Here is a 15,000-nt window from a genome sequence, read left to right on the forward strand (position 1 = left end):
TGTCCTCCTCCTCCACACCTAGCGCTACACACACACACACACACACACACACACACACACACACACACACAGTCACGGCTTGCCATAGTACGACAATAGACATGTTGATAGCTGGGCTCACTCACTCAGGTAACTTGGCTCCACCACAAACACAGAACAGCGAGGCAGGTGGGAAGCAGAGTTTTCTGGTAGGCCTGGGTACAGGGAATGCTGAGGAAAACCACACCTGTAGGACTACACTACCCATAACCCCAGAAACCACACCTTATAGGACTACATTAATGCTAAACTACAGGAATAACTTTAAAGTGGTTAGGTAAGGTGGTCCCATGGCGGAAGGACACTGGGGTGTGTGACGGACAGCGTGGTGCGGCCTAGCCCTCGGGCGGTGATGGTCCCTGTGTCCTGGTCCACAGTGATGACATCATCATCGTAATTTGGGTCTCTCTCTACAGACAGCTCATACTCTCCCTCACCCAGCACCACCTCTATAGGAGACAGAGAAGAGAACATTGCTGGTGCATCATCGGCTGCTCTACAGCTCTAATAAGTACAAGGAGGACTGAGCACTTGATGTTTTCTGTCTCCAATATATTTGTCTGAGCTTTGATGTTCCTTCAGTCTTCTTCCTCTGGATCTTAGAGAAACACAAAGGGACCCTAACTAGAAGACCCATAAAGCTCCCTAAAGGCTCTGTAAAGATCTGACAGACTACACTACTGTCTACATTAGGGACTCACCTAAAGGCTCTGTAAAGATCTGACAGACTACACTACTGTCTACATTAGGGACTCACCTAAAGGCTCTGTAAAGATCTGACAGACTACACTACTGTCTACATTAGGGACTCACCCTAAAGGCTCTGTAAATATCTGACAGACTACACTACTGTCTACATTAGGGACTCACCTAAAGGCTCTGTAAATATCTGACAGACTACACTACTGTCTACATTAGGGACTCACCCTAAAGGCTCTGTAAAGATCTGACAGACTACACTACTGTCTACATTAGGGACTCATCCTAAAGGCTCTGTAAAGATCTGACAGACTACACTACTGTCTACATTAGGGACTCATCCTAAAGGCTCTGTAAAGATCTGACAGACTACACTACTGTCTACATTAGGGACACACCTAAAGGCTCTGTAAAGATCTGACAGACTACACTACTGTCTACATTAGGGACTCACCTAAAGGCTCTGTAAAGATCTGACAGACTACACTACTGTCTACATTAGGGACTCACCCTAAAGGCTCTGTAAAGATCTGACAGACTACACTACTGTCTACATTAGGGACTCATCCTAAAGGCTCTGTAAAGATCTGACAGACTACACTACTGTCTACATTAGGGACTCATCCTAAAGGCTCTGTAAAGATCTGACAGACTACACTACTGTCTACATTAGGGACACACCTAAAGGCTCTGTAAAGATCTGACAGACTACACTACTGTCTACATTAGGGACTCACCTAAAGGCTCTGTAAAGATCTGACAGACTACACTACTGTCTACATTAGGGACTCACCCTAAAGGCTCTGTAAAGATCTGACAGACTACACTACTGTCTACATTAGGGACTCACCCTAAAGGCTCTGTAAAGATCTGACAGACTACACTACTGTCGACATTAGGGACTCACCTAAAGGCTCTGTAAAGATCTGACAGACTACACTACTGTCTACATTAGGGACTCATCCTAAAGGCTCTGTAAAGATCTGACAGACTACACTACTGTCTACATTAGGGACTCATCCTAAAGGCTCTGTAAAGATCTGACAGACTACACTACTGTCTACATTAGGGACACACCTAAAGGCTCTGTAAAGATCTGACAGACTACACTACTGTCTACATTAGGGACTCACCTAAAGGCTCTGTAAATATCTGACAGACTACACTACTGTCTACATTAGGGACACACCTAAAGGCTCTGTAAAGATCTGACAGACTACACTACTGTCTACATTAGGGACTCACCTAAAGGCTCTGTAAATATCTGACAGACTACACTACTGTCTACATTAGGGACTCACCTAAAGGCTCTGTAAAGATCTGACAGACTACACTACTGTCTACATTAGGGACTCACCTAAAGGCTCTGTAAAGATCTGACAGACTACACTACTGTCTACATTAGGGACTCACCCTAAAGGCTCTGTAAAGATCTGACAGACTACACTACTGTCTACATTAGGGACTCACCCTAAAGGCTCTGTAAAGATCTGACAGACTACACTACTGTCGACATTAGGGACTCACCTAAAGGCTCTGTAAAGATCTGACAGACTACACTACTGTCTACATTAGGGACTCATCCTAAAGGCTCTGTAAAGATCTGACAGACTACACTAGTGTCTACATTAGGGACTCACCCGTTTCTGTGTCATGCACGCTTTTCCAGACTCTGAAGGAGAGGGTGGAGCCTAGCAGCAGGTAGGCGTCATGGGAGGGGCTAAGGTAGAGTCTGTCTGTCACGGTCAGGCTCACAGAGGCTGGCTCTACCCACTAAGTAACACACAGGGGACAGGTAAAAACCAGCACAAACTAGTCTTACACCTAAACTAATCCATCCATCTTCATCCATAATCTATCGCCCCATCGCCCCATCCACTCATTCCAGGTGCTTCCATCAATGTATTTATCCTTCGGAAACCAATGCATCAATCCCTTCATCCATCCCTCCATCCTCCTTACCTTGTAGTCTGGGTGCGAGAGGGAGGCCCTGACCTGTACCACCCCGCTACGGACCCCCTCCAGCAACACACTGTCCCCTTTCTGACCTGCTTCCTCCAGGGAAAGGATGTGATGGGGCGGGGAGTAGCCCGCCTCTGAGAAACGCACAAACCTACACAACATACAGTATATCCAGTGCATTCGGGAAGTATTCAGACCCCTTGACCTTTTCCACATTGTGTTACGTGACAACCCTATTCTAAAATGGATTAAATTGTTTTTCCCCCTCATCAATCTACACACAATACCCAATAAAGACAGAGCAAAAACAGGTTTTTAGAATTTTTTGGTAATTTATTACAAATAAAAAACTGAAATATCACATTTACATAAGTATTAAGTATTCAGACCCTTTTCTTAGTACTTTGTTGAAGCACCTTTGGCAGCAATTACAGCCTCGAGTCTTCTTGGGTATGACGCTACAAGCTTGTCACACCTGTATTTGGGGAGTTTCTCTCATTCTTCTCTGCAGATCCTCTCAAGCTCTGTCAGGTTGGAAGGGGAATGTTGCTGCACAGCTATTTTCAGGTCTCTCCAGAGATGTTCGATCGGGTTCAAGTCTGGGCTCTGGCTGGGTCACTCAAAGACATTCAAAGACTTGTCCCAAAGCCACTCGTGCATTGTCTTGGTTGTGTGCTTAGAGTCGTCCTGTTGGAAGGTGAACCTTCGCCCCAGTCTGAGGTCCTGAGCGCTCTGGAGCAGGTTTTCATCAAGTTCTCGCTGTCCTTTGCTTCATTCATCTTTCCCACGATCTTGACTAGTCTCCCATTCCCTGCTGCTGAAAAACATCCACACAGCATGATGTGCCACCACCATGCTTCACCGTGCTGCCACCACCATGCTTCACGTGACACTTCGCATTCAGGCCAAACAGTTCAATCTTGGTTTCATCAGACCAGAGAATCTTGTTTCTAATGGTCTGAGAGTCCTTTAGGTGCCTTTTGGCAAATTCCAAGTGGGCTGTCATGTGCCTTTTACTGAAGAGTGGCTTCCGTCTGGCCACTCTACCATAAAGGCCTGATTGGTGGAGTGCTGCAGAGATGGTTGTCCTTCTGGAAGGTTTTCCCATCTCCACAGAGGAACAATGGAGCTATGTCAGAGTGACCATCGGGTTCTTGGTCACCTTCTCCCACGATTGCTCAGTTTGGCCGGGCGGCCAGCTCTAGGAAGTCTTGGTGGTTCCAAACTTCTTCCATTTAAGAATGATGGAGGCCACTGTATTCTTGGGGATATTCAATGCTATAGAAATGTTTTGGTACCCTTCCCCAGATCTGTGCCGAGACACAATCCTGTCTTGGAGCTCTACGGACAATTCCTTCAACCTCATGGCTTGGTTTTTGCTCTGACATGCACTGTCAACTGTGAGACCTTATATCGACAGGTGTGTGCCTTTCCAAATCATGTCCAATCAATTGAATTTACCACAGGTGGACTCCAATCAAGTTGTAGAAACATCTCAAGGATGATCAATGGAAACAGGGTGTGAATGCTTATGTAAATAAGGTATTTATTTATTTTATTTTTATTCTAAAAACCTGTTTTTGTTTTGTAATTATGGGGTATTGTGTGTAGATTGATGAGGAAAATGTGTATTTAATCAATTTTAGAATAAGGGTGTAATGTAACAAAATGTGGAAAATGTCAAGGGGTCTGAATACTTTCCAAATGCACTGTACATAACGTTTTCAGTTGACTGTATGTTTCTTTCATCTTCCTTCGTCATTATTTCCCTCTTTCTCCATCCCTCTCACCTAACAATCTCTGCTGTCTCTGAGTCCTTTACTAGCCTCCACTCAAACTGTAGACCTGCCAGACTACTGAATGTGTTGCCTGAGAGAGAGAGAGAGAGAGAGAGAGAGAGAGAGAGAGAGAGAGAGAGAGAGAGAGAGAGAGAGAGAGAGAGAGAGGAGAGAGAGAGAGAGATGATAATGACATCCTCAGGCAGAGACTCCTGGTGCCAGAAGGGAGCAGTAAACACTCAGATCCAGGATCCAGGTTCTTTAGCACAACAGTCTGTCTGTCTGTCTGCAGGGACTAGCCTCAGGTTAGTTAGCCTTGAGTCTAACACCTGCTGTCTTTTTCCTCCAGTCTACCCTGGGCTATTGGATGGCTATACAATCTGAACACTGTGACCTGGATGAGTTTCTAAGCCAAGAGAATAAAGAGGAAAAGGGAACTTCTGGGGCTGGATGTGAATAATAGACAAAAGGTGATAGACAGGTTCATTTTGAACTAGGCCTGGCAGCCGAAAACTGTCGACAATAAACCAAAGTTTCCTTTTAACCCTTTGGGTTTGAGTTTTTCCCCCTGTGAGCCTGGGGTACATTTGGATGTGTGGGACATTTAAGCTCAGCTCTCGAAGGAACATCAGTGGGCCCATGCTCAGCGCTCATTCATATGGAGGGATGAAAGAAGGAACAACCCCTTGTCTACATATTGACTGAGTTAAATGTGTGGGGTGGGTGATATGTCAATGACAAGGCGAGTACCTCCTGAGTCCAGTGCCATGACGGAGAGCACGAGGGGTGGGTCTTCGGTGAACAGTTGACGTGTCGTCGTGACAACCTGAATCTGCTTGATCTGGTCAACAATGACATCACAGCGCAGGGTATGGCCAGTCACTGAAAGATGATGGGGGCTGTTTAGTTACACCCTCCACACCCCTCCCTCTCTCCGTTCTGCTACACACACACACTCCCCTCACCAGAGTCCTGTCCCCGTATGATGCTGGCCCCTTGGTTAGTGTCCAGTGGAGCGGACAGAGGCCGGGCGGACACTAGGACCTGCTGGCTACAGGCTGATGGAGGGAGGATGGAGGGAGGGATGGAAGGAGAGATGGGCCAAACAACGACTGCCTGGGGTCGGGAGGACACCCTGAAAATATCACACACAGATAACTAAGTGGCGTTCTGTCCACACCCACTTGGCATTATGTCTAATATTTCAGATGATACATCTTCTGCTTTTTTAGCACCACGACATCAACTTGGCAACCTGAATAGAAACATTCATGTCATCATTCACTGCCACTCACCATTTATAGCATCCCTTCTCTGCTGTCAACGTGAAGTTGACATGATTATGATTTGATCTGGGCAAAAGTAACTTGGGAACATTCAACCTTGTCGACTGGCTCAAAGCAATAATAGTTACACTAAAAATAAAAAATGTACATAATACTTTAGAGTTTAAAACGGCCATTATTGTGAATACATTTTGAGGTCTCAACAATTGCGATCAAAACATTTAAACTGACTTTAGAGCAGTTTCATTTTTTAAGCAACGTCGCATTGTTTACGTTGAACTGTCAACGCGAGCTAGCGTTAACTAGCTAAACTTAGAGGTTTCGATAGCCATTGCTAGCGAACAAGTAATAAAAAATATATGTTCGTCATTGACTTGTCATTTCTAAATAAACGAATTAATGAGACAAAAACAGCAACTAAAAAGCTATTAAACTAAACAATATTGCAAAATGTAGGTAGACAGCAAGGCGTCACTATCATTGTTGATTTTTGATCTCAGCTGGCAAAAACAAAAAAGTGCGTTCATGACGAGCTAGTGACAGAAGAACAGTGACGTCATGTGTTTACAGTCTTGAACGTTCCCCAACCAACTCTACTCTTCTTGGGGCCCAAAATAATTATTTGGACAGACAGGCTACATTTGTTTTATCTAACATAAAAGTATTAAACTTTTGTACATTGATATACAATACATTTTGTATCTCCAAGGAACAAATACAATTTTGCACCATAACACGTCTTCAAACACTCCTTATGCAGCTGCATCTAGATTCTTTAAAGTGCCAATCTGCGATTAAAACAATAACAAAGCAGATGAACCACCTGTGTTTTGGGTAACAAGCTAAGGGATGGGCCTGAAGAAATGTAACCACTCTCAAACTCATAGACATAGCTTTGGATGCAAGCAGTGATCATCCATAATATCAACATTATTGTTTTAACCATGTTTTGAGGCTATACAGTGTTTGTTTACATTTACAATGTTTACAAACATTTGAGTCAAAAAAGTTTATATTTTGGGTTCTGATGGGGTGTGACAGTTGAACTAAGCTCATGAGGAATTTACAAATTAGAGTAAACTAATGGACAACACTTAGGCTTCTACTTCCTGTTTATACATACTATATAAAAAAATATATGGCAAATAGAAATCAAAACTGGATGGTGTTCAGAGATAGATGGGAGGGGTTGAGTGGAGCTGAAGGATGAGACTAAAAACAAATAAAATATAACTATTGTAACATAAGCATTTATAAGTTATATTCTTCAAGAATCAATGGGTATATCATTCACTTATGTCAAATGTGTGTAACAAGTGCAGATTGCCATTTTAACAACAATGTGAGGGGTAAATTGGACTGGGGAAAGAAAACACTTGCATTTTACCATGTAGGCCACATTGTATTGCCAATAAAATCAGGTATTCTATCATAGGAAAAGGAAAGGGGGATACTTAGTCAGTTGTACAACTGAATGAATACAACTGAAATGTGTCTTCCGCATTTAACCCAACCTCTGAATCAGAGAGGTGTGGAGAACTGCCTTAATCGACATCCAGGTCTTCGGCGACCGGGGAACAGTAGGTTAACTGCCTTGCTCAGGGGCAGAACGACAGATTTTTACCTTGTCAGGTTGGGATTTGATCAAGCAACCTTTCGAAACAGGACAAGTTTCTACAGTCAGAGTAGTTTTTATGCTGCAGGTAAACTGTAATGATTCGAAAGAATAAAGAACAGGCAAGCCAAAATTCACCCAATAACTCAGTGATGTTATATAGATATATACTTTATTAATTATCTCTGATAAAATAAAATTACAAAATAATTTCACCCTCAAACGCACCTCCCTTGTCCATTATTTATTATTATTAAAGTTTATTATTAATACATTTATCATAATTGTCAGGACGAATGAGAAGAATACTATAGTATAATAATAGTAGATATTAGCTATAACCGTGAAATCGTAATGGTAGAAAAGACTGAGCAATACAAAGCTATGTAGATTTCAGTACAGTACAATATTCCAAGCGGGTGTAATTCAGTATTCCGGCCACAGAATGTCACTATAAGACAGTTTTCAAAATGGTCTCCGTAGAAAGGGCTTACAGAGGTAAAATAGTACCTTATTCCATCACATCATAATAATTATTCTCTCAGATATATAGTCTCTTCGTCTATAGGGTTAAGTTTTGTAAGCAACCGTTTCTCTCTTGCCATGGTCTGGTTAATATTCCTTCATTCCCTGTCTATGGCAGTCCATCGAGCACAGTGAAAAGTGCAGTCCATAAAGCACTAGTACTAGTCCAAATCCAATGTTCCTTGAAAAACATTGTCAGGAAATCTGAAACTCCTCTTCCCATCTCTTCTCCCCAGTGACATCCTCTTCTGCCTCTCTTTTGTAGTCCATTTGAGAGAGAGCACTTTGGTAGATTGTGTGTGTGTGTCCGCATGTGGGTGTGGTTCAGCGTGTATGTGTGTGGGTTTAGGCATATCTGTGCCCCTGTGCAAACTGTGTGCTTGTGGTTTGAAATGTACAGCATACATTCATTAAAACAGAGTTTTGGGAACGTGTGTGCATAAGGAAATATGGCAGTAGTGTTTCCTTGGACCGTGTCTATGCTCTCTGTGTCAAGTAATAAATGCCTGGCAGTATGTTCTTTTCAGTTGGACTTAGTGCATTGTCTGCTTGGCAGTAATAGGCTATACTATAGTGTTTTATAGTCTACTATAGTATGCTGCGCAATATTGTGTGCTATTTTGTGTGTGTGTGTGTTTGTTGTGGTGTGTTTATGTTGCCATGGTGTGTGTGTATGTGTGTGTTAAACGGTAGGTATACTACATGGAGAGTGTGTGTTGTGTGTGTGTGTGTGTGTGTGTGTGTGTGTGTGTGTGTGTGTGTGTGTGTGTGTGTGTGTGTGTGCGTGCGTGCGTGTGTGTGTGGTGTTTAGTATGTATTATGGTCGTTGATTAAATGGTTCGTTAAAGGGATGCTCGTTACCACACAAGTAGCAGTTAGATAGAAAATAGATCATAAGGACAAAAAGTCATAGTCAATAATTCCTGATGGAGGGGAGGGAAGAGGGAGAGAGATGGAGGGAGAGAAAGAGATGAAGAGAAAGAGGGATAGAGAGGGACGAATGGAAAAAGAGAGGGAGATGTTTTCCTGTCATTAGATTGGATTCCATTAAAGAACTCTGTAATTAGTCCTGGTTATCTGTTTCCCCCTTCATCCCTCTTTCCCCCCCTCTCCGTTTCCATCCCCTTCTCTCACTCCCAACCTCCCTCCACTTCCTTGGCTTCTCTCTCTCCCAACCTCCCTCCACCTCCTTGGCTCTCCTATCCCTTACCTTCTCTACCTCCCATCCCTCGCTCCCTCTCACAGCCTCTTATCTCTGATCCTTTCCCTCACCCTCCCTCATTTCCCCCACTCCTCTATTTTCCTCCCCTATCCCACCCCTCCTCCCTACTCCTTTCCTTAGCAGCTGGATGAGCTAGTGTTGGGCATCTGGCTGCCCTCCCTTACCCATCCATCCTCCTCCCTCCTCCTCTCTGCAGCATCTGAAGTTGCTAGTATTTGGGCTGACCTCATCCCGTATTCTTATTGGCCCTCTATCTCCTCCTCTACCCTCACCTCTTCTTTCCCCTTCCCATCCTCTCCTCCTCTCTTCAACAACTAGAAGTGCTAGTATTGGGACTAGTGCTGCCCTCTATGGTTCCTTCTGGGGGCTGCTGTGGCTCTGGGGCCAGTGTTGTGCTTGGGGTCAGGGCATGGGCAGGGGCCAGCTGAGCAACAGGGACCAGGGCTGTCCCTCCTCCACCTGCACCTCCCCATCCTCCTCCTCTGTAGTCCCTCTCTCGGAGCAGGTGGAGCAGGGTGGTGTGCTGGGCAGACAGCGTGGCAGACAGGTGGGCAGGAAGGGCACTGAAGCCGGAGGTCAGCTGTTCCACCCGCGTTTCCAGAGACAGCATCTGCCGCTCCAGGTCCTCACTGCGATCGTTCAGCTCCGACATCAGCTCGTACATCACACTTTGCATCTGTACACACACACACGCACGCACGCACGCACACACACACACACACACACACACACACACACACACACACACACACACACACACACACACACACACACACACACACACACACACACACACACACACACACACACACACACACACACACACACACACACACACACACACAGAGAGAGAGAGGAAGATCATTTAGCAATGACATCAGCAGGGTTGGAGTAAATTTGAATTAAAGTCACTCAATTTTATTTCAGTTTACTTCCTGAATTGACTGACTTCAATTAGAATTAACCCAATCACTAGTGAGATATGGAGGATTGAGTAAGAGAGCCATGAAAAAGGGAATGAGAAAGAGAGAGAAGAGAAGAGAAGAGAAGAGAAGAGAAGAGAAGAGAAGAGAAGAGAAGAGAAGAGAAGAGAAGAGAAGAGAAGAGAAGAGAAGAGAAGAGAAGAGGAGTGAGTGTGAGGAAGGGAATCCTCTGTGTGGGCGTTATCATCTGGTAAAGGCTGAATAAGAAAGGAGAGAGAGAGAGTTAAGGCTGAATAAGAAAAGAGAGAGAGAGTTAAGGCTGAATAAGAAATGAGAGAGAGAGTTAAGGCTGAATAAGAAAGGAGAGAGAGAGAGAGAGAGAGAGAGAGAGAGAGAGAGAGGGAGAGAGAGAGAGTTAAGGCTGAATAAGAAAGGAGAGAGAGAGAGTTAAGGCTGAATAAGAAAGGAGAGAGAGAGAGTTAATGCTGAATAAGAAAGGAGAGAGAGAGTTAAGGCTGAATAAGAAAAGAGAGAGAGTGTTAAGGCTGAATAAGAAAAGAGAGCGAGTGTTAAGGCTGAATAAGAAAAGAGAGAGAGAGTGTTAATGCTGAATAAGAAATGAGAGAGAGAGAGTTAAGGCTGAATAAGAAAGGAGAGAGAGAGAGAGAGAGAGAGAGAGGGAGAGAGAGAGAGTTAAGGCTGAATAAGAAAAGAGAGAGAGAGTTAAGGCTGAATAAGAAAAGAGAGAGAGAGAGTTAAGGCTGAATAAGAAATGAGAGAGAGAGAGTTAAGGCTGAATAAGAAAGGAGAGAGAGAGTCAAGGCTGAATAAGAAAGGAGAGAGAGAGAGTTAAGGCTGAATAAGAAAAGAGAGAGAGAGTTAAGGCTGAATAAGAAAAGAGAGAGAGAGAGTTAAGGCTGAATAAGAAAGGAGAGAGAGAGAGTTAATGCTGAATAAGAAATGAGAGAGAGAGAGAGAGAGAGAGAGAGAGAGGGAGAGAGAGAGAGTTAAGGCTGAATAAGAAAAGAGAGAGAGAGAGTTAAGGCTGAATAAGAAAGGAGAGAGAGAGAGTTAAGGCTGAATAAGAAAGGAGAGAGAGAGGAGAGAGAGAGAGAGAGAGGGAGAGAGAGTTAAGGCTGAATAAGAAAAGAGAGAGAGAGTTAAGGCTGAATAAGAAAAGAGAGAGAGAGAGTTAAGGCTGAATAAGAAAGGAGAGAGAGAGTTAAGGCTGAATAAGAAAGGAGAGAGAGAGAGAGAGAGAGAGAGAGAGAGAGAGAGTTAAGGCTGAATAAGAAAAGAGAGAGAGAGTCAAGGCTGAATAAGAAAGGAGAGAGAGAGAGTTAAGGCTGAATAAGAAAAGAGAGAGAGAGTTAAGGCTGAATAAGAAAAGAGAGAGAGAGAGTTAAGGCTGAATAAGAAAGGAGAGAGAGAGAGTTAATGCTGAATAAGAAATGAGAGAGAGAGAGAGAGAGAGAGAGAGAGAGAGAGAGGGAGAGAGAGAGAGTTAAGGCTGAATAAGAAAAGAGAGAGAGAGAGTTAAGGCTGAATAAGAAAGGAGAGAGAGAGAGTTAAGGCTGAATAAGAAAGAAGAGAGAGAGAGAGAGAGAGAGAGAGAGAGGGAGAGAGAGAGAGTTAAGGCTGAATAAGAAAAGAGAGAGAGAGTTAAGGCTGAATAAGAAAGGAGAGAGAGAGTTAAGGCTGAATAAGAAAGGAGAGAGAGAGTTAAGGCTGAATAAGAAAGGAGAGAGAGAGAGTTAATGCTGAATAAGAAATGAGAGAGAGAGAGTTAAGGCTGAATAAGAAAGGAGAGAGAGAGAGAGAGAGAGAGAGGGAGAGAGAGAGAGTTAAGGCTGAATAAGAAAGGAGAGAGAGAGAGTACAGGTAGATAGAACAACCCTCCATCGCCCATCAGAGCAGCGTAACCATGGTAAAGAGTGGCCGATTGAAAATATTTGTGGCAGAAGGCACTGATTCATAGAGACACACACACACCACCTACACACCGAACCACCCTCTCTCTTTCTCTGTCTCTCTTTCTCTCTCTCACGCATTCACACCCACACATTAACAGAAATACACCCCCTCCCTCTCTCCTCTCTCCTCTCGTTTTTTCTCTCTGTCATCCCATTTTTAACACTTGTTCCGGTTGCTAGGAGACGCAAAGCCACAGAAACAGACGGGTCAGAATGGAAACAGCGGAATGCTGAGATATATTTGGGGGGCAAAGTTATGTGTGTGTCAGAGGGTATTGCATGTGGTGTGTGTGTGTGTGTGTGTGTGTGTGTGTGTGTGTGTGTGTGTGTGTGTGTGTGTGTGTGTGTGTGTGTGTGTGTGTGTGTCTATGTTTGTGTGCTTCTTAAATACCAGCCCCTCGTATCATGCTTGGACAGCTTTGGATATAAGTGCAAGTTAGTAGCACTGTCTCAGCCACGTACATAGACTAACAGTACATGGCCTTCAGATTGCAGGCCTGAGTACAGTAAGACTAAAGCAAAGTAACTAGCGAGCTACTGCTCCGTCTCAGCTGTTATGGGCAGCCTAGCTGTTTGGAGGAGGTGCTTTCTGTATCCTGAAGTGTCCATGTACACAAAGACACCAGTCAGTGGCAGAGGTAAACAATATCCTGTATGGTTACAGATTATAGCATTGCTCTACGTGTGTGTGTGTGTGTGTGTGTGTGTGTGTGTGTGTGTGTGTGTGTGTGTGTGTGTGTGTGTGTGTGTGTGTGTGTGTGTGTGTGTGTGTGTGTGTGTGTGTGTGTGTGTGTGTGTGTGTGTGTGTGTGTGTGTGTGTGTGTGTGTGTGTGTGTGTGAGTGTGTCACCTTTGAGAGGTCCACCAGAGTGTTGGCCTGATCACTCAGTTTCCTCTGCTCCATCTTCACACTACGCAGTCTGCAAAAAAACACACACATACACTGTGACACACACACATCGATGATACATCCACAAAAGAGTTAAGCCAGAAAACTGCTAGGTCACAGCTAGGTAACAGTTATTAGCCCAGCTAGATTAGCAGCAGGTGTATAGCATCAGATTCTAGAATTAGACAGCATAGACCAGACCAGGAAGTACATACAGTACAGTAGAAGCCAACTGGTCCAACAGCTTCAGTTAGCACCATTCACTAGACAGGAGTTCCCTTCGGCTTCCAGAGCTGGAGGGAAAACCCATCATTGTCTAATCTATTTTCATGTCAGTCTAGACAGGTGTCAGACTAGCTAGCCAACCTCTACAACTAATTAACACAGGTTAACCACTGTTTGCATGGTCAATGGCGTTTTTTATTCATCATGGATGAGCTAGCTAGAAATAGGTAAACACTTCTATCAGGATGTTTCTCATAATGATGCTGGGTCAGCCCTGTCAACCAATCACAATGTAGTGTTTCCTGTCCTGGAACTAACCACAGACTAGACAACATGTCTGGGTTGTTAATACATGGAAGTGCATTGAGGGCTGCGGGTCAGTGATGTGATGGGTGTGTGCTCTCACTGGTGGATGGCCTGCAGGAACTTCCTCTGGTGTTTGCGGACTCTGGAGTGGTCAATCTTCTTCTGTAGTTTGGTGTGTTTGTAGATGAGCCAAGTCTCCCTCAGAACGTTGGCTGCAGCATTTTTTATCTGCACGGAGAGAACACACACACACACACACACACAGTTACACATTAGCAAGTCAGGCAGCAGATCTACCCGGCCTCTTCCCCGGCCCCTCTCTCCATCTTCCTCTCTCTCGTTCTCAGTCTCTATCTCTCTTCCTCTCCCTCCACACATAGACAATGTCTTCTTCTGTCAACGCGCTCCTCTGTTTTTCTCTTCCTCTGGAGAGTACAACAGTCCCTACTCTCTCTGTCCCTCCACACACATTTGCTCACATACAATCAGTCACACACTGTCCTTAGGTAGAGTCAGCCTCCACAGCCCAATACTATTCATCCACACAGACCTGTCCTTAGGGAGAGTCAGTCTCCACAGCCCAATACTATTCATCAACACAGACCTGTCCTTAGGGAGAGTCAGCCTCCACAGCCCAATACTATTCATCAACACAGACCTGTCCTTAGGTAGAGTCAGCCTCCACAGCCCAATACTATTCATCAACACAGACCTGTCTTTAGGTAGAGTCAGTCTCCACAGCCCAATACTATTCATCCACACAGACCTGTCCTTAGGGAGAGTCAGTCTCCACAGCCCAATACTATTCATCAACACAGACCTGTCCTTAGAGAGAGTCAGTCTCCACAGCCCAATACCATTCATCCACACAGACCTGTCCTTAGGGAGAGTCAGTCTCCACAGCCCAATACTATTCATCCACACAGACCTGTCCTTAGGGAGAGTCAGTCTCCACAGCCCAATACTATTCATCAACACAGACCTGTCCTTAGAGAGAGTCAGTCTCCACAGCCCAATACTATTCATCAACACAGACCTGTCCTTAGGGAGAGTCAGTCTCCACAGCCCAATACTATTCATCAACACAGACCTGTCCTTAGGGAGAGTCAGTCTCCACAGCCCAATACTATTCATCCACACAGACCTGTCCTTAGGGAGAGTCAGTCTCCACAGCCCAATACTATTCATCAACACAGACCTGTCTTTAGGTAGAGTCAGTCTCCACAGCCCAATACTATTCATCTACACAGACCTGTCCTTAGGGAGAGTCAGCCTCCACAGCCCAATACTATTCGTCCACACAGACCTGTCCTTAGGGAGAGTCAGCCTCCACAGCCCAATACTATTCGTCCACACAGACCTGTCCTTAGGGAGAGTCAGCCTCCACAGCCCAATACTATTCGTCCACACAGACCTGTCCAAAGAGATTCCATCAGATAATTCCTGGGCTTCAATTACCTCTTCTGCCAATTGGCCTGGACCCTTTGCTGCCGACGCGAAGCCCTGCCAATCCATCACGACTGGTCTACCGACGTAACCGTCCAAGGGGTTTTCTGTCC

At 44.6% G+C, this 15,000-nt stretch overlaps 2 protein-coding genes across 4 annotated transcripts in view; both read right to left on the reverse strand.

Annotated features, from left to right (window-relative positions):
• The window catches only part of LOC106605922 (nuclear pore membrane glycoprotein 210), a 41,633-nt gene extending 35,381 nt beyond the window's left edge, over positions 1 to 6,252 (reverse strand). For all 3 annotated transcript variants that reach the window (XM_082975585.1, XM_045718893.2, XM_045718890.2), the window contains exons 1-9: positions 5,774 to 6,252; positions 5,444 to 5,613; positions 5,229 to 5,360; positions 4,491 to 4,569; positions 2,701 to 2,851; positions 2,379 to 2,511; positions 345 to 488; positions 126 to 194; positions 1 to 24 (exon numbers count right to left, since the gene is read on the reverse strand). The exon at positions 1 to 24 is cut by the window's left edge and continues 83 nt beyond it. In XM_082975585.1, the coding sequence (XP_082831711.1) occupies positions 1 to 24; positions 126 to 194; positions 345 to 488; positions 2,379 to 2,511; positions 2,701 to 2,851; positions 4,491 to 4,569; positions 5,229 to 5,360; positions 5,444 to 5,613; positions 5,774 to 5,940 (1,069 nt within the window). In that variant the 5' untranslated portion in view covers positions 5,941 to 6,252. The remainder of the gene's footprint in view (positions 25 to 125; positions 195 to 344; positions 489 to 2,378; positions 2,512 to 2,700; positions 2,852 to 4,490; positions 4,570 to 5,228; positions 5,361 to 5,443; positions 5,614 to 5,773) is intronic.
• Positions 6,253 to 7,532: 1,280 nt separating this feature from the next.
• Positions 7,533 to 15,000, reverse strand: part of kcnn3 (potassium intermediate/small conductance calcium-activated channel, subfamily N, member 3) — an 86,682-nt gene continuing 79,214 nt past the window's right edge. The window contains exons 8-10 of the mRNA XM_045718899.2: positions 13,542 to 13,669; positions 12,872 to 12,941; positions 7,533 to 9,802 (exon numbers count right to left, since the gene is read on the reverse strand). Of these exons, the coding sequence (XP_045574855.2) occupies positions 9,434 to 9,802; positions 12,872 to 12,941; positions 13,542 to 13,669 (567 nt within the window). The 3' untranslated portion in view covers positions 7,533 to 9,433. The remainder of the gene's footprint in view (positions 9,803 to 12,871; positions 12,942 to 13,541; positions 13,670 to 15,000) is intronic.

The sequence above is a fragment of the Salmo salar genome, chromosome 05 (assembly GCF_965601325.2).
Source record: "Salmo salar chromosome 05, fSalSal1, whole genome shotgun sequence".
Classification (NCBI taxonomy): Eukaryota; Metazoa; Chordata; class Actinopteri; order Salmoniformes; family Salmonidae; genus Salmo; species Salmo salar.